Here is a 24,891-nt window from a genome sequence, read left to right on the forward strand (position 1 = left end):
ATTATTTATCATATCCATCACAATTACAGGAAAATTCTCTGGAGTAAGATTCTAATGACAGAATTGTAGCAGAAAAACGAACAGGAGAGTTTCCTTTCATGTCTTAACAGAAACAATATTCATCAACAGTTGGTTCCCAAAGACATAAACTAGAAGGGATCAGTAATGTTTTCCTGCTACTTCTAATTTATAAAGCAAAGTTTAAGCTGCAAAAGCTAGTATGGCTACAATGAAATTTAAGGGCCATAAACTTGGCGCCTGTGTAAGTGGAACAATTCTGGACTCTAATCTTTGTGGGGAACCTAAAAGGAACACTCTTGTCTACCAGCCAACTTCCTTTATATTCTAATACTGATGTTTCAAATATCTAAATATATTAACATTGCTAGCCTTTAAAAATCCATTTATATTCATGAATTATCATGCTCTCAAATTTATCTCAGGAACTAAGAACCTGCATTCTGAAGCGAGGAAAGACTACTGATCATTTTTTCAAACCATCTACCAATAAGAAAGGCATTAAGGAATGGAACTGAAGTCTTACAGGCAATAAATCCTAATTATTTCATGATGTCAACATAGAGATAGGTCCTATTATGAATCAGAATTGTATTAGAATACCTTGTACCGACCCATTTACAGAATTTCAATACATTTAGTTGCACAGCTTGTAATAAAATATTCTATTCTCTCATTTCTTGGTTTGAACTGTTTAAAAAGCTTACAATGAGGACCATAATCTAAGACTGCAGAGCATATTGCCTCACAATGCTGCTCATTCTCCACTTTGCCCAAAGTTTACACACTCTGAATATCTGTAACTATGTCCCATCTCTATTTTGCTTCTTCTGCAATAAGGCCAATTAGAGTAATTATTCCTGAAATGACCTTCTATGAGTAAACATGACTTAGAAATGATGTTTGAATATTTTGCCCAAAGCAGTTTTTAATGTGAAAGGATACTGATTAACTTAAGGAATTAAAGGAGACTAAATTAGAAAATGTTGGGTGTGAGCTTCATGGCTCAGTATGTTACCCGGCCACTTGTGATGTCCCCATCCCATATTAAAAGGCTGGTTCCAGTCCCAACTGTTCTGCTTCCAATCTAGCTTCCTGTTAACGTATCTGTGAAGGCAGCAGATGATGGCTCAAGTATTTAGGCCCCTTCCAGCTTTGTGGGAGACCCAGACGGAATTCCTGGCTCCTGGCTTTGACCTGGTCAAGCCCTGGCTATCGTGGGAAATTTGGGCAGTAACCAGTGTATGGAAGTCACTCTCTCTGTTCTCTCCCTCTCTCTTACCCTGGCTTTCAAATAAACTTAAAAAAAAAATTTTAAGTGTTGTTGATTTTAATCAAATATCAAGGTAAACTGGAGACCCAAAACAAGTAGAATTAACACTGAATAAAGGAAGTTAATCTTCCATACCTGTTAATTTATATTATAAATCAAAGAGGACACACTTTCTGTATGCCCACTGTACAAATAACCATTTAAAAAAAACTGCTGGGGCTAGTGTTGGGGTACAGCAGTTTAAGCCTCTGCCTGCCACACCAGCATCCCATCTGAGCTTGGCTGCTCTACTTCCAATCCATCTCTCTGTACCTGAGAAAGCAGCAGAAGACCGTCCAAGTGCCAGGGCCTCTGCCACTTATAGGGGAGTCCAAGATGAAGTTCCAGGCTCCTGGCTTTGACCCATTCCAGCCCTAGCTGTTTTAGCCATTTGGGGAGTGAATCAGCAGATGGAAGATCTCTGTCATTTTGCTTTTCAAATAAATAAATCAATCTTCTAAAAAATTTATCTAGCCCTATATACCTGGAAAAACACCCTTGTACTTTTTTCCCAGGGAGAAAACTAGGGTAAATGATCCACTTCTACCAGAACTCCTAATCTTTAAAATGCAGACAATTTTCTTCATAGCTTAGCAACTGAATGGGAAAAAAACTATCAGAGTATGTTACTAAAAGAAACTTGTTAAAGGAAGTGAATTCTTATGAACAATTTCATAATTTATATTACTTATGGTAATAAATTAAGAACAAAACTGATCTTACTATGAGAATTAGTAATCTACTTGCTAGAGTCCATAGTTCAAGTCTGTTAATACGGGTGGGCATTTGGCACAGCAGGTATGTCACCCATTTGGTATCTGAATCCCTCCCCTTTCAGATTGTGTGGGTTTGGGTCCCAGCTCTGCTTCCGATCTGGCTTCCTGCTAATGTATACTCTGGAGGCGGTAGGTAAGGGCTCAAGCAGTTTGTCTCTTTCATTCAAGTAGGAGATTTAGACTGAGTCCCTGGCTCCCAGCTTTGGCCTAGCTCAGCCCCAGCTGTTATGAGCATTTGGGAAGTGAACCAGCAGATGGAAAACAAATTTCTTTCTCTCTCCCTCCTCCCTACTTTTCAAGTTATGTTTTTAAAAAGTATTAATGAATTTTCTAATTATGAGATGTAACAATATACTTTTGAAAGCACTCTATGTACTTTAAATTTTTTATGTGAAAGCATTTTCTAGGTCAAATTATATTTTCTGTTCTTTCCTGGTACCTCTAACTGATCCTAAATGTTTCCTAGAAAACATAACAGATATCATACTCAAAATTGCATACTATGTCAAACTTTAATGTCTAGAACTGAAAGACAATTATTGAAGCTTAAACATTAAGCTAGAAAGAAAGAGATCTGATAACTGTAAAATTTTTTCTGAAAAGCCTACTGCATTTCTCCTCTATTTGTTTTCATCTATATGCATACAGTCTACCTTGATACAGCCTTAATAAATTTGAGTATAATGTTGCCTCCAACTGTATTCCTCAATACTATACAGGATAAATGACCAAGAAAGATTTGACATTACTGAAATAGAGATGACCACATATTTTCCATAGGGTCCTGGTGAAGCCAGCATTGGAAAGCTAGCTTCCAATAAAGTTTTTGTGAAAAAGAACAGGTACACAAAATATGAACATAAAATTCAACTTAGATAAAGTTGTGCAATTCAAAGAAACGTTCAACAATATCAAATATAATGACTTTAAAGTTATTTAAAAGACAAACATTTTTATTTTCTACTAAGAATGAGGTCTTAGAATTAAAATTTTTTATCTTTTTGCAGTATCAGATACACAACAGGGAGCATCTACTGAAATTTAAAATCTTAGATAATTTTTTAAAATAATGACACAGATGCAGCTTTTTCAAAATGAGTTTTGGGGTCAGCGTAGTAGCAAAGTAGGTCGAACTGCTGCCTGAGACACCAGTATCCCATATGAGCAGGGTTTGAGTCCTGGTTGCTGCACTCTTGATCCAGTTCCCTGCTATATGCCTGGGAAAGCAGCATAAGACAGTCTGAGCACTTGGGCCCCTGCTACCCATGTGGGAAACCCAGATGGAGGTCCAGGTTTCTGGCTTCAGCCTGGCCCATGCCTAGCCAACATTTGGGGAATGAACCAGTGGATGGAAGATCTTTCTCTTTCTGTCTCTCCCTCTCTGTAATTGTGCCTTTGAAATAAATAAAATCTTTGAAAATAAATGAGTTTTGTTATTTGTTTCAAAAAGTTTTATCTTATGATAAGGAAACACCTTGAACCAAATGTTTAAATCACACTATAAAGAGCCACTACTAGCAGAACCAGGGAGCTATCTCGTTTCCCAAATTAGACCCTTTTAGCTCAGCTCCTTCAAGTAACTAGCTCCATGCTGAGAATACAGTCCCTTCAGCAGAGCTGGTTTCAAACCTTCCCTACAGTCGACAGTGATTTCCAAGTTGGAGGAATAAGTGATTTAGGTTGCTTGCAAATTAAGAATGAATATGGAAATGATTATTGAGGTGTGGCTGGTTAAACCATTGTTTGGGATGTCTACATCCAGTATTGGTTTGCTGGTCTGATTCTTTGTTTGACTTCGGTCCAGCTTTCTACAAATGCATCCTAGGAGGCAGCAGATCATGGCTCAAGTGCTTGGGTCCCTGCTACCCTTGTGAAAGATCTAGATGGAGTTCCTGGCTCCTAACTACGGCCTGGCCTACTCCTGGCTGTTGTGTGCATTTGGGGAGTGAACCAGTGGATGGAACACCTGTGCTTGTGTATATCAGTGTCTCTCTCTCTCTCTTTCTCGCTCTCTCTGTTGCTCTGCATTTTAGGTAGATGAAAGTAATAAATGAACATACAGAATAAATACAAGTGCTGAGCTATCAACAAAATATGTAATTAGCACGTGCTAATTGTGAAATCTGAAAGCAAGGTTTGTTTTGGATACAATGTAAAAGTAGGAATATATTAAAGGATAACTGAGAGAGGACTGTACTGTACATTTATTTAAGTATGATACTTTCAAAATTTTCTGAGCAAAGAAAAGGAAGGGTGTAATATTTCAGCTATTAAAATTCATCCTTTTCTATTAACACCTTTGATAGCTTTATTGAACGTTTAAGATATATTTTTTTAATGTACACTCACAAAATTCTCTTTAAACTCATTTTTCTAATGTTTATAATATAATAAGAAAAACAGAGGGCAAGAAACATAAAGTGAATCAGAGAAGACTTTTTTAATAAAAAAGAAACCTCATTTAGAATGAAAATTTGAAACTGTAATTTGAAAATATAGCTGTCAGATGTATCAGTGGTGGTAGCAGACAATACAGTAACATGTAAAACAGAACGTGTACAGGCTACAGTGAAAATTATTCACCTACAGGAAAAAATTACTTTTATTAAAAAGCACTTATTGTGGTACTAAGTGAAATGAAATTGTGAAAAGTTAATCTAATTTAAAATTATTCAAAGTTTCAAATTAAAATTTTTCTTATTTTTATTTAAAAAAGTCATTAATTACAACACCAAAAAAGAACTGTTAATCACCACTAAGGAAATATCAGATCCACTGCTGCCTGTTTTAATAGAACAATGACCCTTGGAGGGCTGTCAAAAGTGGCTACAATAAAAGATAAATTCAGGCTTTTCCACATAACATTTTTTGCTTTTCAACCACAAGAGAAAGAATTCTAGATCTTGAGTTACCCTTTATGGTCTATAGCATTCACATCACTCTCATCTGTGTAATCTGTAATGGGCTTTCAAAAAGTTAACCCGGTATTAACACAAATATTTACACCAAAAAAGTTAAGTTTTTTTAAAATATAAAATATTCAATGAGCCAGATTACAGGAATGCTTTATGTATAGTTGTTTTATTTTCATGCAAAATAAAGGCACACTTAATAACACCCTTTCCATTTTGACTTACAGGATTTAAATTCAACCCCTTATAACAATTACTTAATATCTAACGTTACATTCATAATCGGAATGCACAAAGTGCAGCTACAAATGCAGCAAACCTCAAAACAAGGTGCCACAAAGCTGCTTCTACATCAAAGGACAGACAAGCGTCTGATAGAGTAATATAATTGAACATACTTTTACAGACATACAGCTAACCTAAGAAAGACAGACAGATTTAGGAAAGCAGCTACATCTGCAGAGGAAGGAAACAGCATGTTACAGACAGTCAATTATACATAGAACATTTGACAAACACCACAGAAAACAAACTTTGGCATCATTTACCAAGGTACAAAACCTTGCACAAGTCTTTTGGCAAGTGAAGTGCATAAGGAATGTTCTGGGGCCCAAGCAGACTGTTAACTCAAAAATTAAGGATTTGAAAATATACGCACAGTCTAATACAGTTACATAAATAAAAAAATTAAAAATAAGAAACTTGGAATTACATTTCCATTTTAGTAATAAGGATATAATCCTAATTCACATGCTGAAACTGTGCTTTTAAAAGAAAAAGGTCTTTTAGACAAATGAATAAATATTTCAGACATTATGACATGAGCTGCTCCCATATCACTTCATGAAAAGCTGAATAAATGACCATGATTTTCAGCTGAAAGGATCACCCATTCTAACAATTTTCTGCCCTGGTCAGGTATTAATCAGATACTACCTATCATACAATACCCTGCCTATGTCAGCTGCTGAGACAGGAGCTAAAAAGCAGAAGAAAATCCCTGCATGCATTATGTGTATTGTTAGCAAAAGAGTGAGGTGTGCCCCAGTCCATCTGAGGCACAGCAAGTTGCATAACATCATTACCACTTTGTAGGGTCTGCCGTCCTCCAGCCAACACTCCACTAGGCAACATCCCTGTGGGAGTCAGGCCCTTGAGTGTCAGCACACTTTCACTCTCCTCCCTACAGCAAAGAGATAAGACAAACATTGGAGACTTCCAGTAAGTGCTTAGTTTAAAAAAGTGATGAGGCCCAGATATGTACATAATTTATGACATCCATTGTTGTTATCTTTTTTTTTTTTTTTTTTTGACAGGCAGAGTGGACAGTGAGAGAAAGAGAGAGAAAGAGAGAGAGAGAGAGAAAGGTCTTCCTTTGCCTTTGGTTCACCCCCCAACAGCCGCTGCAGTCAGTGCACCGTGCTGATCTGAAGCCAGGAGCCAGGTGCTTCTCCTGGTCTCCTGTGCGGGTGCAGGGCCCAAGCACTTGGGCCATCCTCCACTGCACTCCCTGGCCACAGCAGAGAGCTGGACTGGAAGAGGGGCAACCGGGACAGAATCCGGCGCCCGACCAGGACTAGAACCCGGTGTGCCTAGAACCCAGTGTGCCGGTGCTGCAAGGCGGAGGATTAGCCTATTGAGCCGTGGCGCCAGCCCATTGCTGTTACCTTATTTTCCTCAATTCTAATATAATACATCTTTCCATAAACTAACATTTCAGATTATGAGGGAAAACCTTACAACCGAAACATAGTTCTTCACCACTGGGTATCATACAGTTAAGAAATATTGTATTTTATATATTCTAATGTGCAAATGTCTGACACAATCAGTTTTGCAAACAAATTTTTAAGGACTCACCTTTCATTTATATGTTTCTATCTAAATTAACCCCAGGAAGGCAGCTTATGGCTGCAACAAAAGAGACATCTTAGAAAGTATGACAAGATTATTAGCAGTACTCTGAAAAGTGTTCCCTCCTTCTTATCCTGCTGTTTCAAGATGTCAATTTAGGGGTGGCGCTGTGGCATAGCAAGTAAAGCCACCACCTTGCATTGCCAGCATCCTATATGGGCGCCAGTTTGAGTCCCGGCTGCTCCACTTCCGATCCAGCTCTCTGCCATAGCCTGGGAAAGCAGTAGAAGATGGCCCAAGTCCTTGGGCTCTTGCACATGTGTAGGAGATCCAGAAGAAGCTCCTGGCTCCTGGCTTCAGATCGACACAGCTCCAGCCACTGCAGCCAACTGGGGAGTAAACTAACGGATGGAAAACCTTTCTCTCTCTCTTTCTCTCTCTCTCTCTCTGCCTCTCCTTCTTTTTTGTGTAACTCTTTCAAATAAATAAATCTTTAAAAAATTTTAGAAAATGTAAATTTAGTGCTTTCATCATACAAGAACAAGATATCAAAGGTGAGCAATAATAACCCTAAGGTCAAAGTTCCCTTTTCGACTAAGAGTCAAAGGGAGCACATAAACAAGTCTAGTATCTGCTAACACCAACCGATAGAATAAATAAAGGGGAGAGTGATCCAACATGGGAAGTGAGATACTCAGCAGACTCATAGAATGGCGGATGTCCTAAATAGCACTCTGGCCTCAGAATCAGCCCTAAAGGCACTCGGATCTGGCTGAAAAGCCCATGAGAGTATTTCAGGCATGGAAAGCCAAGACACTCTGGCAAAAAGATCTCTGTGAGTGAGATCCCAGTGGAAAGAACAGGTCTTCAAAGAGGGAGGTGCCTTTCTCTGAAGGGAGGAGAGAACCTCCACTTTGACTATGACCGTGTCTAAACAAGATAAGAGTTGGAGAACTCAAGGGGCTTCCATAGCCTTGGAAACTCATAACTGGTGCATAGGGAGATTACTGATGCCATAAACAGGAGTGTCAATTGGTAAAGTCAACAACAGGAGTCACTGTGCACTTACTCCTCATGTAGGATCTCGGTCCTTAACGTGCTGTACACTGAGGCTTAATGCTATAACGAGTACTCAAACAGTATATTTCACTTTGTGTTTCTATGGGGGTGCAAACGACTGAAATCTTTACTTAATGTACACTAAACTGATCTTCTGTAAAAAAAAAAAAAAAAAAGAAAAGAAAAAGAAAGAAATTTTCAATTCCCAACTTGACTCTCACTGGGATTAAACATGACAATAGGTCTGATCTGATTTCATCATCATTTAAAAAAAATCATCTATTATTTTTCACTTTATGTTTCTGTGTGGGAGCAAACTGTTGAAATACTTACTTAAGGTATACTAAGCTGATCTTCTGTATATTAAGATAATCGAAAATGAATCTTGATGTGAATGGAAGGGGAGAGGGAGTGGGAAAGGGGAGGGTTGTTGGTGGGAGGGACGGTATGGGAGGGGAAGCCATTGTAACCCATGAGTCGTACTTTGGAAATTTATATTCATTAAATAAAAGATAAAAAAAAAAATAAAAAAAAATAAAAAAAGTTCCCTTTTCAAAAGGACTTGCATTTCCTCTTTCAATACAGAAATGTACAACCAACCTCTTTATAGGAACAGTGCTACCATTTTGCTTTTTGATGTCAAGCAGGATATTGCTTGCAACAAAGTACAATAATTAACTAAATTAATTTCTGCAAAACAAATAATTGGGAAAATTTATCATTACCTGAGAACAGAGAAGACTCTTGCCATCTTGCCAATTGCTCGAATTTTGTTTCTTATGATTTCTTTCCGGGCTGCAGCTGAACCTACTTTCAGTGGAATAAATAGAAAGAAAGGCTCAAGTTTAGGGCATCCTTGCTTACATTATCCTACTAGCCTATTCCACACTCTGAACCAATATAAAATCCCCTGTCACCAGTTCACAAGGAAGGGATTAGATTAACTCATGCCAAAAAGTTTCTCACTCCCTCAGTGTGTAGAATAACACTAGCCTAACACCAGGGTCTCAGAAGAGATACAAATGAAAAGTAATCCACAAACTTTGTCTTACATTACTGACTAATCAGAAAACAGCAATGGGAAAACAACTTGAGCCAAAGTTACATCACAAACCAGAGGACAAAAGACAAATAACAATCCTACAGTCTCTTTTCTAGACAGCCCATTGCATGCAGACTACCAGGTAAGAATGTAATAGCTCTGCAGTCTTCTATTTATCACACAAGCTTTTGACATGCAGGCTGGAAATCCCATCATACTTTGACAGAATAAGCTTCCTTTACTCCAAATTGATTTAGAAATAACAGTATGAAGGGACTATTATGCAAGTAATCCCAAACTAAAGACAGTATCAGCATTTTAACAAAGCACACCTCAACCTCTTGGACTACCAGGTGTCCTCTAAGGTCATGCAAATACATTTAAGCGCTTAAGTCCCTAAATAAGTACAACATAGCAATGAGAAAAGACTCAAAAACATGGCTAAAGGATCACTACTAATTCATCTCTAAAAGACTAGATGTGGCTGTCTATCACTGCTACAGGAAAGAGTATAGCATAGTAACTGGATCCTTGGCTAAAGAAAGACTCAAAGGTTTTATCTTCCTTCCCTTGATCTCCTCCAGAAAGAACAACTACCTCAGTCCTGTTATCTCATATATAGCAACTAGAATCACTCTGGACCCGATAGTGTGGCTCCTTATAGCTGTGCTTCAGCATGATGGAAGCACCATGGTTGAGGAAAAGGTTAAGGAAAGGCTAAAGAGGCTAGATCAAAAAGGGTCTTACATACACTGAGGTCTGAACAAACTTAAGCTTTCTGGGCTAGAAAACCTCATTTAAAATTCAAGCAGCCTGTATACAAATACATATAATTAAAAACTAAGATGATGACCAGACTTCACTGCAAGGAAACAGAAAAAGAAATCCAATTTCAAAGATGAAACAAAAGACACTGAGAAAATAGGCTCCACAACCATTTATGATGTTTTAAAAGGTAGTATTTAAGCACTGAAGTGACAGTTTTTACAAGCTCAAACTGTGTGGGCACCATGTCAATAAATAGGTATGTTTAAGATGCCAAAAAAATTACTAAAAATCAAAGAATCATAGATTAATTTGAAGAGACACTGGGGATGCTAGAAAGTTTAATCCTCCCATTTTATAGAAAAAAGAAACTGAATTTATTAGGTGACTTATCCAAGGAGACAAGGTAAGTCAGATTCTCTTCTAATGAATTAATAGGGACACTTTGTTTTCAAATTGACAATTTTTAAAATAGCTATACTGGGGGTAAGCAGTAGGAAATTGGAGAGAATGGCTGTAATGAGGTATATTCTTATTTTCAGTCTTAATTTGTATATCCGAAAAACTGAATATGTAAATTATACTGATTTCAAATGAAAAATTCACAGGAATATAAAAACACTGTACAAATCAGGATTTAAAATCAGTCTACAAACACATCATGCATCATATTAAAGTAAATGTCCACAGTAAAATTACTTTGGGGAATAAGACAGACAATCAAACACCCCTAATCATGCAGGGAAAAGTACAAAACATTACAAATAAGCAAAAGAATGAAATTTTAAAACAAGAGGAATGAAAAAGAGGGGGGAAATAGTTCCATGCACAGAAAGACAGATATCTTGGAATATGACTTCTAAAAACACCAAATACTAACTCAGATAAAACTCAAACTAAATTTGCACAAGGCCCAAAAGGACTCTGCATAAACATTACTCAATGAATGTGCTAACTTAACTTACATGGACATGAGGATAACTTATGAAGTCATATTTCAAAACAATATTACTCTGTCTGGTCTGTACCTTTTTTATTGCCATATATGAGCCGTTCTTCAGATGGAGAGTCCAGAAAAAAGGAAGTGAATGATGGAGAAAAGGTGGTTGAGACAAATAAAAAGATAGAGATTTAACTTGGCAGTGGTACTGAAGAATGAATGTAGAAAGAAAGGGAGAAAAATGAAGGCCCTCATATTTGAAAATTTGAAAAAATGTAGTATTGTAGAATCTGGTGAACAAGAGGGATGCCTCTGTGTAGAGTTCTAATGTAAAGATATCTTATAAGATATGTGTTCAGAAGAAATTATGGACAGAATGACTATAAAATTTGATGAAAGTAGACATAATTAGGGACAGAAAAAAACACGTGAAAACACATAAGACTGATAAAAAAGACTGTGCTAACAACAATTCAACATTTATATTCATACCCCTAAGGAAATGTGTCACCCATGGAAGTATGTTAAGTGAAAGGTAATGACACAAATGAAATACAAACTCATGTGGTTCTTCCAGGACATCAACACCTGCAAAATCTGTAGTACATATAGAGAAACGTAGGTAACTTTGTAAACTACCTCAGTGGAAAAACTCACCCATTACCAGTAAAGGCAAAGCTAAGCCTCCCACACTCCCTAATAAGAGCACGTATTTTCTTGAATCTAAATTGTAGAAAGCCTGCATAAACTCAGAGGCAACAGTATGTGCTTGCTGTTCCCAATAAAATCTGGGAGTTTGAGGGACATCTTTTTGCAAAAATAGCAACAGATTGTTTCAAGCAAGTAACAGCTCTAAGAAGTAGGCAGCAGTGGGTGGTTTCATTTGAGCTTTCTGTATCTTCTATTCTAATGCTGAAATGTATGATTCCATTATAGGAAATGTAGAATTTAGTTTAGTAAAATCATAACACATATGGATTATATACTTCCATAATAAAACTGAAGACAAAGATATTTATCTAAAAGAAACCGTATGCACTCTAAATTTCCCGAAATCAGTGTTCAAAAACCATTCTCTGATTTTATAACACCTCTAAAAGGAATGTAATGCACATTTATACATGCAATATTTATGCAATTTTTATCTTAAAAATGACCTCACGCATACCTGAAAAAATTCACAGAACCAAAGGTTCATCACTTAAGAATAGAGGGTCTTATTCCTTTACCTAATCTCAGCCTTAAATATACAAGAACTACTTTTTCCTTCTGGCCTCTGGAAAATCTCCAACCCTGTTCTTTCCTTCTCTCCACAGAAAAGCTAAATCCTTATTCAGGCTTCACAGAAACCTCCACCCCACCAAATTTACTTTCTAGAGTCATATTTCTCCCCAGATCTGGTTCATGGGATGATTCTATTGCAGTGTAAGAAAAAAAGAGAGGACAGAAAGCATATCACCAAAGAGAAAAGAAAGACAGACTTAAGGGGAAGAAATAAAGAAGTATGAATAAGAAGTGGAAATTTGTCTAGTTCCAATAGTTCTTTTCTCTAACCCATTTCCTCCAACCCCTCAATGTTTGTTCTCTCTCAAGCCACTCCCATTCTTCTATGCAAACTCCTGTATTTATATTCTGAAAACTTTCTTGGAGTTCCTGCTACGAATACTTGGTAGTGCAAAGGTGAAAAGCTGAGGAGCAACTGTACCTGCCATACTGGCAGTGAAGGGAGATCTATTTCTAGTATTTGAAGTTGGAAACTCAGTGTATTTTCCCATAGAAACATTGTCATATATGGTGCTTAACAATTTTAAAAATGACTTAAGAAAAAAAGGAAGTGAATGGTAATGACAGGAACTCTAAACTGTCAATCCTTTTCATTAACCTGCACTACCTCTTTAATGATCAATTTTATTAATCCCTGAAATACAAGAATGATACAAAAATTGGGTAAATTAGCATAATTTTTCATATCGATAAGATAGATACAATCGTTTTAGTAGAAATGAAATAAACTTTTTATATTTACTCCTGGTTGAATCCAAAAAAAGATTCAGTGTCTATCTTCATATAAATCTGCCCAAAACCAAGTACCATAATTAGACTGAACAAGGAACTTTATTTCTTTTCACAGGAGGCGAGGACTACAGCAATGCCCAACTCTACTCCTAGTTAACACACAATTGGCAATATTGATAACAAAAAATAAAAAGGTAAGAATGTATAAAACAACAATATCAGCTAAGGTAAATAACATACTCCTAAAAGATATGAAAAATATTTTTAATTACCGTAAGGAATAATTATGCTGATGCAAGTTGTTGGATATAAGATAAACCCACTAATATACAATGTATTCCTTTCTTTCTTTCTAAAGAAAATACACTAAAAGAAATAGTAATTATAACAGTAATAAGAAAAAATTTACTAAAGTATTAGACTTTCACAGAGAAAAAACTACGTAATTTTAAAGAGTAATAATATATCAGAATTTATTAAATGTAGTAATTACAGTAAATAAACTAATTATGTGTTTTTAAAAACCTCCCTAGATTTAAATATAGAGTTAATATAAAACCAACAAAAAGTCCCACAACATATGTCAAATTAACAGAAAATTTTTCCAAAAAAATCAGGTTATGTGTCAAGAATTATTTTAGTCATTAACTCAATCACTGATTATTGCAATACCTCTGACACAATAAAACAGGTATCATTAACTCCCATTTTGAAGATGAGGGAAATCAAGACTCAAAAAAGGTTACATAACTTGCCTTAAGTAACACAGTCATTATAAGGAACGATAATCTGTTCTCAGATATATTCTTACAACAAATAGCAAAAGCAGAATAAGAAAAAGAAATATCTAGTCAAAACTACTCAAAATTTTTCAGGAAAAGATAGATCGTTGAAGTATGTTAAAAATAAAAACCTTAACACAAACATCAAAAGAAGAATTAAAATAAGGAAAAATAAATGTTAGCCATTAAATCTTATGCAAACCAGAAAAAAACAGATACAAATATACTATTTTAGTTATTAATAAAAAACAAGGATAAAAGCGTATCTCTGTCTGCCACCAACAGTTGGCAACAGCAGTACTCGTACACAGTCACTTTGTTCTTTTAACAAATGGGCTTGCAACTGTTTCAAGAACCAAATCTATTTTCTAAGCCAGAAATTTCCATATAGTTTTTGTTTCAATTTTACTTGATAAAGGATCAATTGAGCTGATGAGTTTCCACAGCTGTTTCTTATCATTATTAGAAATCAAAGGAATACAAACTATAATCTTCAGCTATAGAGACACCAACCAAAATGGACAAAAATGACCAAAACCCAATGAGGAGGGCCTGTACAGAAATGAGTCTACAGACTATTTTCTGGAGGCACTTCATATTAGTACCAGTTTTTCTGCAGAGCAATCTGGCAGCTCAAAGCCAAAATAACAAAGCCAAACTTCTCATATTTCTTAACTCTGACATTCTCTTCAAAAAATTTATTCCAAGAAGGAAAACAAAAGCTACTGTACATATATGTCTACTGCATTGCAATTCATAAAAAGGGTAACATGCAACTGCCAACAATATGAAATTAACTATGAAAACTGTGCTGTATTAATATACTTAGGAATATGTTAACTATTAAATCTTACCAATATGTAAAACATGTTTAATACATGAAACCAATTAAATATTGATTGCAACTATAAAAAGCATACTATAAGCAGGCATTTAGCCAAGTGAATGGAACCACCACATCGCACATCAGAGGGTCTGAATTCTATTACTGGCTCCAGCTCCTGATTCCAGCTTGCTGCTAATGCAGAGACTGGCAGGCAGCAGTGATGGCTCAAAAGTAACTGGGTTCCTGACACCAGTGTGGGAGACCTGGATTGAGTTCTCAGCTCCTAGCTTTCCAGCCCAAGACTGCTGTGGGCACTAGGAGAGTGAACTGATGGATGAGAGTTCTCTCTGTCTCAAACAAATAATTTTTAAAGTATACTAAAACAAAGATGTGATAGGAATATGGAAGGGAATAAAGATTTTTCAGTTTGGAAGTTGTTTACCATTTTATTTATTCAGTTAATTAAGTTTAAAATAAATACATTAAAAAGTCTTAAAAGATTTCAAAACAAAAATCAAAGGCATCTGATGTCTATGGTATTTAATTTATGCTATAAGTATACATTAGATACACAGGTTTGTTGGCTTATGTAGGAACAAACAACCATGTATAACTTTGTTTCTATGGAAAAAATACTTCAAGAATCTCTAGCAAACTAGTAAATGGTTGGTGTCAAGAATGACAAGTGAAAGTATGCTTCTGATGCACTAGGAATATTGTACTAATGAAATAAATAGTATTTTAATTTTCTTGTCTCTAGGCAGTGTCCATATTAGTGAAGAACCACATCCTTGTAATACCTTTTTATTTTCCTTTTCTTCTGTTTTTTTTTTCTTTCTAAATTTCCCCTTCCCCAAAACTCATCTTCTTCTCTAAATCATCATAAAAAAATAGAATTCCTAAAATTAGTATGTGTCACTTATCAAACAGCATGGCCATCTGAAAGCAATGACTGTTGTTTGCAAAATATATATATTGCGTCTAGGCAATCAAGAGTAACCATTTTGCACACACAAAAAGTAAGATAAGTAATCATACCATCAAATTGGTCTTCACCTTCAGTCATTAGTTCATCATCAGAGCAAATACTCAAGACATTTACCAACATTTCGGTCACTATTAAAAAAAAAAAAAAGTTGCATGTTAGCTTATCCCATACAACTATCTATATTCATGCACAGCAATCATTCGTTCAAACAAATAATTTTTAACCCAAGAAGACAAACATATTTTGATACCAGAAATGATGGAACTGAAAAATTCAAAGGCTTTCAAAAATGAAAAAAATTTTTGATGTAAAACATGTTTGAGAGATATTCTTAAAGAAATAAACTTTCAAGTCCGAAAAAAAAAAATTAAAAGGAAAATCCAAATAGGTAAGAACAGAGATAAGTAACATTTGAATGCAGACATCTCCAATTTTCATTTGTGCATATAGAATTAAGGAGTACGAAAAATAAAAAATCATGGCACAATCCCACTGTTTCAAAAAGTCCCAGGATTTAACTTTTAAAAATTGTCTCCAGTACTTACTTGCAACTTATTTCTAAAGATTTACTAATGACTAACAATAGGAATCCCTGATTCTTTCTTAGGCTTAATCCTCCTTGGTTATTCTATATACTATTCTTTTTTTCCCTTTGGTTTCTGGGATTCTACTCTTTTGGGTCTTTCCACCTTTTTAGATCACCCCTTAACCCTACCCCCTTTTGGATAACCTCGAGATTGTTTCTGTAGTTTCATTCTTGTTATATGTCCCATTTCTTAGCAATTCCATCCATTATTATAGTTATAGTTTCAAGCAGCTTTCTGGAGATGATTCCAAAGTTTTTATCTCCAGTCTTGAGCTCTCCTTCAGGCTATTTCCTTGGTGGCTTTATGGCCAACTGTCTTTAAATCACTTGTTTATGTCTGTTTGCTGTACCAGAACAAAAGCTTCACAAGTGCAGGATTTTGTTTTCTTCACCACTGTTTCTCCAGAGCCTAGCACAGGGTCTGGCACATAATAGGTACCCAACAAATGAGTGCATAAAGTAAACAAACACATATAAATCTCAGTAAATAAAGAAAAAGCATACTGAGTATTACCTCAAGTGTCCTGAAAGCACCTAGAAATGAACATGTCCAAAGTAAAACATAATACTACCCTTGAAAATCTATTTTCTCCCCATAAATAAATGTATACCACATGCCAGGTATCATGCTGAAGTTCTGGGATTCAGATATGAAAGGCACAGTCTTAACCCTAAGGAAAAAAAATTAGTTAAACACTAAGGGAGGGCCCATCATCATGTCATAGTGAGTAAGGCTGCCACTTGCAACACCAGCATCTCATATGGACGCTAGTTCAAGTACCAGCTGCTCCACTTCCAATTCAGTTTCCTGCTAATGGTCTGGGAAAAGAAGGGGAAGATGGCCCAAGTGCTGGACCCTGTCACCCACGTGGGAGATCTGGATGAAGCTCTTGGCCTGGCTTTAGCCTGGCTCAGCCTTTGACACTGTTGCCACTAGAGGATATTAGACTTTTTTCTAGTGGATACTAGACTTTTTTCTCTTTCTCTCTCTCTCTCTCTGTAACTGTGACTTTCAAATAAATAAATCTGAAATAAGAAAACTGAAGGAGAGTTGTATTCATACACATACATGAATAAATATCTAAATGAATGTCCACAAGAGTTATGAAAACTATACTGAGAGAAGGCAAGGCTACTGGTAGACAAGAGGTGAAAAGAATCACAAGGGTCTGGAGTTGTGGCATGGTGGTTAAAGCCACTGCCTGTGGCGCTAGCATTCCTTGTAAGTGCTGGTTAGAATCCTGGCTGCTCCACTTCTGATCTAGCTTCCAGTTAATGCCCCAGGTAAAGCAGCAGCAGATGGCCCAAGTGGTTCAATTGCTTGGACCCCTGTCACACACATGGGAGACCAGGAAGAAGCTCTGGGCTCTGGGTTCTGGGCTCTGGGCTTCGGCTTGCCCCACTGCTGGCCACTGAATCCATCTGGAGAATGAACCAGCAGACTGAAGATCTCTGTCTCTCTCCCTGTCTCTTCCTCTCTCCATGTAACTCTGCCTTTCAAATAAATAAATAAATCTTAAAAAAAAAAACAAAAAAAAACAAAAAAAAACCATGAACTAGGAGTTTGCCAGGTAGAAAGGACAGATAAGGCATAAGGCATTCTAAATAGAAATTTAAAAAAGAAGTAGTCTTACAGTTCAATGCAATAGAAATCAGAGTCTAGAAATAAAAACTCACATTTAACATCAACTGATTTTCAATAAAGGTGCCAAAACAACTCAGTAGAGAAAGAACACTCTTTTCAACAAATGGTGCTGAAACAATTGGACAACCACATACAAAAAATAAATAAATAAAAAGAAGTTGGGTCCCCTCTCCCTTCCAACTAAATACCACATATAAATATTAACTTAAAATGGAATAAAGATCTATCTTTAAGAGCTAAACTGTAATACTACTGGCAGAAAACAGGAATAAATCTTGATGAACTTGCATTAGGCAATGATTTCTTAAGTATGACACTACAAACACAAACCATAAAAGAATAAAATGGGTAAGCAGGACTTCATCAAAATTAAAAATTTTCATGCTTCAAAGGACACTATCAAGAAAGTGAAAAGCTGGAGCCAGCACTGTGGTGCAGTGGGTTGAAGTCCCGGCTGCTCCACTTCTGATACAGCTACCTATTGGTGTTCCTCGGAAGGCAGCAGAGGATGGCCCAAGTCTTTGGGGCCCTGTAACCACATGGGAGACCCAGAGAAGCTCCTGGCTCCTGGCTTCAGAACAGCCCACCTCTGGCCGTTGTGGCCATCTGGGGAGTGAACCAGCAGATGGAAGATCTCTCTCTGACTCAAACTCTCTCTGTAACGTTTTCAAATAAATAAATCTTAAAAAAAAAAAAAAAAAAAAAAAAAAAGGTGAAAAGCCAATCCACAGAATGAGAGAAAATATTTTGTCTAGCACATATGTAAAACACAACTCGATAAAAAATGCCAATAACCCAATTATAAAACGAACAAAGAATTTGAAAATACATTCATCCAATGATTAATATAAATGACCAGCAGCACAAGAAAGAATGTTCAACATCATTATTTAATTAGCGAAGGGCAAATCAAAACCACCTTCTATCTACTATAATAGCTATAAGAACATATAATAACAAGTGTAAGGAGACAGACATCTGGCTCAGTGGTTAAGATGCCACTCAAGGGGCTGGTGCTGTGGCACAGCAGTTTAAGACACAGCCTGCAGCACCAGGATCCCATATGGTGCGGATTCAAGTGCCAGCTGTTCCACTTCCAGTCCAGCTCCCTGCTAATGTGCCTTGTAAAGCAGTGGAAAATGACCCAAGTCCTTAAGTCTCTGCACTCATGTGGTAGAGCCGGATGGGGCTCCTGGCTCTAGTCTGGCACATCCTAGGTCACTGCAATGATCTCTCTCTCTCTCTCTCTCTCTCTCTCTCTCTTTCTCTCTCTCTTTCTTTAATTCTGCTTTCCAATAAATAAACAAGTCTTTTTTAAAAAAAAAAAGATTCCACTACAGATGTGCACATCCTACCCCGAAGTCCCTAGGTTTCAGTCCTGGCTCGGCTTCCCATCCAGCTTCCTACTACAGTACAACCCTGGGAGGCAGCAGATGATGGCTCAAGTTCTTGGGTCCCTGTCTCCCATGTGGGAAGACCAGCATGAATTCTGGGCTCCTGGCTGTAGCATGGCCATTTGGGGAGTAAACCAGTGGATGGAGGACTGATCACATGATCTCTTTCTCTCTGCCTCCCAAGAAAAATTAAAAAAAAAAAACAAGTGTTGGTAGGATATGCGAACAGTGAAATCATATCCACTGTTGGGGGGATTGTAAAATGATGTAGCTGCTTCAGAAAAGTTTGGCAGATTTTTGGAAGGTTAATCATGAAGTTATCATATAACCCAGTAATTTCACTCCCAAGTCTATACCCAAGAAAAATGAAAACAAATGCCCACAAAAACTTACAAATGGGTTTTACTGCATTATTCCTAACAGTCAAAAAGAAGAAACAATCAAATGTCTATCGGCTAGTGAATGAATAAACAAAACGTGGTATATACATATAATGAAATGTAAGTCCATCATAAAAAAAAGAATAAAGTACCAATTTATGCCACAATATGAATGAATCTTTAAAATGTTAGAGAAAGAAGCTAATCACACACACACACACACACACACACAAAACACATATTACAGCCAGTGTTGTGGTGCAGTGGGTTAAGCTCTACCCTGGGAGGCAGGCATCTCATAGGAGCGCCAGTTTGAATTATGGCTGCTCCACATCCAATCTAGCTCCCTGCTAACACGCCTTGGGTAAGCAGCAAAAGATGGCTCAAGTGTTTGGATCATCTGCTACCCACATGGAAGACCCAGATGGAGTTCTGGGTTCCTAGCTTCATACTGGCTCATCCCCAGGCCATTGTGGCCATTTGGGGAGTAAACCAAATGTCTCTCCCCTTCTAGCTGTTAACTCTTACCTTTCAAATAAATAAATAAATCTAAAAAACAAACCAAAAAAATACATACTGTTTAATTCAAGTTATATGAACTGTCCAAAATAGGCAAAACAATGGAGATAATTCACTAGTGGTTTTACGGCTGGTGAGAAAGGGTTTGTAGGGAAAAAAAAGAGTGATTGCTAATAGGCAGAGCGTTTTCTGGGGGACATGACAACAATATTCCAAAACTGACAGTGGAAACGATTGTATAGCTCTGTAAAATATGCTAAAAACCACTGAAATGTATAATTTAAACTGATTAGTCATATGATACCTGAGTTAACAAATCAATAAAGCTTTTATGAAAAATAAAGAAAAAGTATGACGGCATAAAACTTATAGAGCATAACACTTAATAGAAAATGGGCTGTGATGTGTTATGGATGGAATACGAAATGGACAGGAATGTGGTTGAAGAGAGTAAGGAAGGCCCAAGGATCCTGTGCCAAAGATTAAGGTTTATCTTGAAAGTTAGATGGAGCTTGGGGCTGGCACTGTGGCTCACTTGGCTAATCCTCTGCCTGCAGCGCCAGCATCCCATATGGGTGCCGGGTTCTAGTCCTGGTTGCCCCTCTTCCAGTCCAGCTCTCTGCTGTGGCCCGGGAGGGCAGTGGAGGATGGCCCAGGCGCTTGGGCCCCTGCACCTTCATGGGAGACCAGGAAGAAGCACCTGGCTCCTGGCTTCCGATCAGCACAGCGCGCTGGCAATAGCAGCCATTTGGGGGGTGAACCAACAGAAGGAAGACTTTCTCTCTGTCTTTCTCTCTCACTGTCTAACTCTACCTGTCAAATAAATTAAAAAAAAAAAAAAAGAAAAAAAAAGAAAAGAAAGAAAGTTAGATGTAGCCATTAATGGACATTAAACAGCTTTTAAATATACGGTACTTTTCAAAGAGAAGTTGGGCTGTGAAGGAAAGCAAGAAGGTCACAGCAATAGTAGTAGTTAGTGAAAGCAACAAGCAGGAGAAACACTACTTCTATTTATTTAAAGAGCAGATAAATTTTAATACTTTATAAAGGTGCTAGTAGAGATAGTTTGAAGATACAGAGGAAGTGAATAATGAACCAGTTTTCCTAAAACGCAGAAGGGCAATGGAATCTAGAGACAAGTCAGAAAGGCTATCCCTGGAAGGAAGGGTTACCTCAAACAAGAGAAGAATGCAAGCAGATAAAGTTCCTACTAGCAGCATGTGTTTTTACCGTGAGTGAGAGAAATGGCCAGAAGATAGTGTTTAAGAAGAAAAGATGGGGCCGGCGCCGTGACTCACTTGGTTAATCCTCTGCCTGCGGCGCAGGCACCCGGGTTCTAGTCCTGGTTGGGGTGCCGGGTACTAGTCCCGGTTGCTCCTCTTCTAGTCCAGCTCTCTGTTGTGGCCCGGGAAGGCAGTGGAGGATAGCCCAAGTTCTTGGGTCCCTGTACCCGCATGGGAGACCGGGAGGAAATACTTGGCTCCTGGCTTCAGATCGGCACAGCGCCGGCCATAGCGGCCATTAGGGGAGTGAACCAACGGAAGGAAGATCTTTCTGTATGTCTCTCACTGTCTATAGCTCTCTCTCTCTCTCTCTCTCTCACTAACTCTGCCTGGCAAAAAACTGGGGAAAAAAAAAAAGAAGAAAAGATGAAAATTTAGGTTATATCCTAAAGAAAATGGGAGAAGACACTCACAAGAGACACAAACAACCAGGCTAATATTAGAAACAAAGGGGTGTCACCATTCATAAGGCTGTAAAATTCTAGCAGTGTTCTATTTCTTGGCCTTCGGAATGGAGAAAAGGAAGTATCAAAAGAATAAGGAGTCTGCAAGTGTGCTAAGAATGAAGAAAAAAAAGCAGAGTGGGGGGAGCAGGGAGAGGAACCTGACTAGTAAGAATATAACATGACCAAAGGCCTAGAGAGGCCAACTTTTTTTTTAAAAAAAGATTTACTTATTTATTTGAAAGGCAGAGGAGAGAGAGAGAGAGAGAGTGAGAGAAAGAGAGAGATCTTCCATCCACGGTACACTCCCCCAGTGGCTACAACAGCCGCAACTGGGTCAGTACAGAGCCAGGAGCCTCTTCCGGGTCTCCCACATGGGTGCAGGGGCCCAAGCATTTGGACCAACCTACGCTGCTTTTCCGAAGCCATTAGCAAGGAGCTGGATCAGAAATATAGCAGAAAGAATTCAAACTGGTGCCCATATAGGATGCCAGCATCACAGGCAGTGGCTTTACCCACTATACACAGTGTAGACCTCTGTTTAACTCTTTTAAAAAAAATTTATTTATTTGAAAAACAAGAGAAACAGAAAGAGACAGAGGGAGGAAGAGCTCTTCCATCCACTGATTCATTCCCCAAATGGCTGCAACAGCTGGAGCTGGGCTAGGCAAAAGCCAGGAGCCTGGAACTCTATCTGGATCTCGTACGTGGATGGCAGGGGCCCAAATGCTTGGGTCATCTTCTGTTGCCTTCCCAGGCATATTAGCAGGGAGCTAGATAAAGAAGTGGGATAGCAAGGACTCAAACTGCACCCTGATATGGAATGCTAGCATCAAAGACAGGTTTAACCAGTTGTACCACAACACCAGCCCTTCTCTACTTAACATTTGATGTAGCTTCTAAAGGTCTCCCAACTTCTACTATTCTTTCCATCATTCTAATTCACCATAGTAGTTTTCTGTTTTTTTTTTTTGTTTTTTGTTTTTTTTTAATTTGCTCATTTAATTTGAAAGGCAGAGTTAGAGGGAGGAGAGAAGGAGAGAGAGAAAAGAGAAAAAGAGAGAGAATCTTTCATTTGCTGGTTCATTCCCCAAATAACTATAACAACGAGGGCTGGCCCAGGTCAAAGCATGGAACCTGAAACACCAAACATGTCTCCCACATGGGTGCAGGGGTCTAAGCATTTGGGCCATACTATGCCGCTTTCCCAGAAGCATTAGCAAGGAGCCGGATAGGAAGTGGAGCAGCTGGGACCCCAGTGAGTGCCCTGGTGGTATGCCAAGACTGTAAGTAGCAACTTAACCCACTGTGTCACAATGCCAGTTCCCAAAGTAGTTTTTCTTTCTGAAGATTTATTTACTTAGTTGAAAGGTAGCGTTGGGGCGGGGGGGGGGGGGGGGATCTTCCATCCACTGGTTCACTCTCATTCACTGATTCACTCCTCTTGAAACCAGTCAGGAACTTCATCCAGGTCTCCCGCATGGGTACAGGGGCCCAAGTACTTGGGCCATCTTCTGTTGCTTCACCCGGCACATAAGCAGGGAGCTGGATTTTGGAAATGTAGCAGCCAGGGCATGAACCAGCATCCATAGGGGATGTTGATATCACAGGCAGCAGCTTAACTCACTACACCACAACACTAACTGCCCACAATAGGTTTTCTAAATAAATAATATGGTTTTATATTTCAGTGGTTTACCACTATCTATCAAAGGTCCAAAATCTCTGTGTGTTGATTAAGGTTATCATGACCTGGCCCAGGCCTAATTTTCCATTCTTTTTCTACCACTGTCCTTCATACATCTTACACACTAACTAACTGAACCCCTCAGCATTTGTTAAAGAGAGCCACACTTTCTTGCTTTTGGACACAGGATTGGGAAGTTCTCTTACCTAGAATTCTGCTACTCCTACCCACCTGCACTATTCCACTAGTCTTCAAACCTCTATTCCAATGCTACTTTAACCCCTCTGACAGAAGTAACCTAATTTCTCCTCTTAATTCCTATAAAACTTGTCTTTGGAGTACTTATCATATTACTTTTTTTTTTTTTTTTTTGACAGGCAGAGTGGACAGTGAGAGAGAGAGACAGACAGAAAGGTCTTCCTCTTGCTATTGGTTCACCCTCCAATGGCCGCCACGGCTGGCGCGCTGCGGCCGGCGCACCGCACTAATCCGAAGGCGGGAGCCAGGTGCTTCTCCTGGTCTCCCATGGGGTGCAGGGCCCAAGCACTTGAGCCATCCTCCACTGCCTTCCCGGACCACAGCAGAGAGCTGGCCTGGAAGAGGGGCAACCGGGAAAGAATCTGGCGCCCTGACCAGGACTAGAACCCGGTGTGCCGGCGCCGCTAGATGGAGGATTAGCCTATTACGCCGCGGCGCCAGCCAATATTACATTTTATTATCATAATTTTTATATAGCTAATTAACTATTTAATCTTCATCTTTGTATTCTTAGTACCTTGAATAAAACAGACTTTCAAAGAAAAACGTAAGAAGCAAGTACTGATTAAAATGCCAGTTGGGATGCCCTAATCTGAGTGTCTATGTTTGAGTCCCAGTTTGGCTTAATTCTACCTTCCTACTCATGTGCACCCCAGGAGGCAGCAGATGATAGCTCAAGTTTAGGTCCTTGATACCCACGTGGGATACTGAGATTTGAGTTTCTAACTCCCAGCTTTGGCATGGCCAAGCCCCAGTTACTGGCAGGCCTTTGGGGAGAGAAGCAGCAGATGGTAGATTTTTATATCTTCTACCTCTCAAAGAAATATTTTTTAAAAACCTATTAAATGAATAAATCTTACATATACAACCTTCTACAGAAGAACACATCAAACTAAGCCCCCTACAAAAAAGGTTCTTAAATTAAGGTCAATAAAACTGAAGGCAGTTACCAATTTATCCTAGATTTACAAGCGTCCAGAAAATGTTCTATTTATGTATATTTCTACATGAATTTCCTGATGTTGAAGTCCACAACTTTCATCAGATTCTCAAAATAGTTTTGTATCAATAAATTAATGAATGTTTCTATGTATAGTTACTTTTTAAAAAAAAATCAGTCTATCTTTTAGATATATATTCTGAAATATTTATGGAAACAAACACATAATAATTGAGATTGCTCCACAAAAACTGGGGTGTGGTGTAGGGAGCAGATAGGGATATAAATAACACAACACTGGCCAAGATTTGGGGCTTGTGTCTGGGATTCCCATATACCATATCAGAATGGTTGAGTTCCAGTCAGCTTCTTGCTAATGAGCACCCTGGGAGGCAACAGGTGATGGTGATGGTCCAAGTAGTTAGGTCCCTGCCACCCGTGTAGTATTGCCTTGAGTTCCCAGCTT

At 38.1% G+C, this 24,891-nt stretch overlaps 1 protein-coding gene across 11 annotated transcripts in view; it reads right to left on the reverse strand.

The window, feature by feature from the left end:
* PPP3CB (protein phosphatase 3 catalytic subunit beta) overlaps positions 1-24,891 on the reverse strand; it is a 64,137-nt gene that overhangs the window by 3,552 nt on the left and 35,694 nt on the right. For 5 of the 11 annotated variants that reach the window (XM_070057007.1, XM_051823060.2, XM_051823057.1 and 2 more), the window contains exons 10-13: positions 15,341-15,418; positions 10,767-10,793; positions 8,657-8,741; positions 6,104-6,201 (exon numbers count right to left, since the gene is read on the reverse strand). In XM_070057007.1, coding sequence (XP_069913108.1) covers positions 6,104-6,201; positions 8,657-8,741; positions 10,767-10,793; positions 15,341-15,418 — 288 coding nt within the window. 11 annotated transcript variants of the gene reach the window in all.

The sequence above is a fragment of the Oryctolagus cuniculus genome, chromosome 15 (assembly GCF_964237555.1).
Source record: "Oryctolagus cuniculus chromosome 15, mOryCun1.1, whole genome shotgun sequence".
NCBI lineage: Eukaryota > Metazoa > Chordata > Mammalia > Lagomorpha > Leporidae > Oryctolagus > Oryctolagus cuniculus.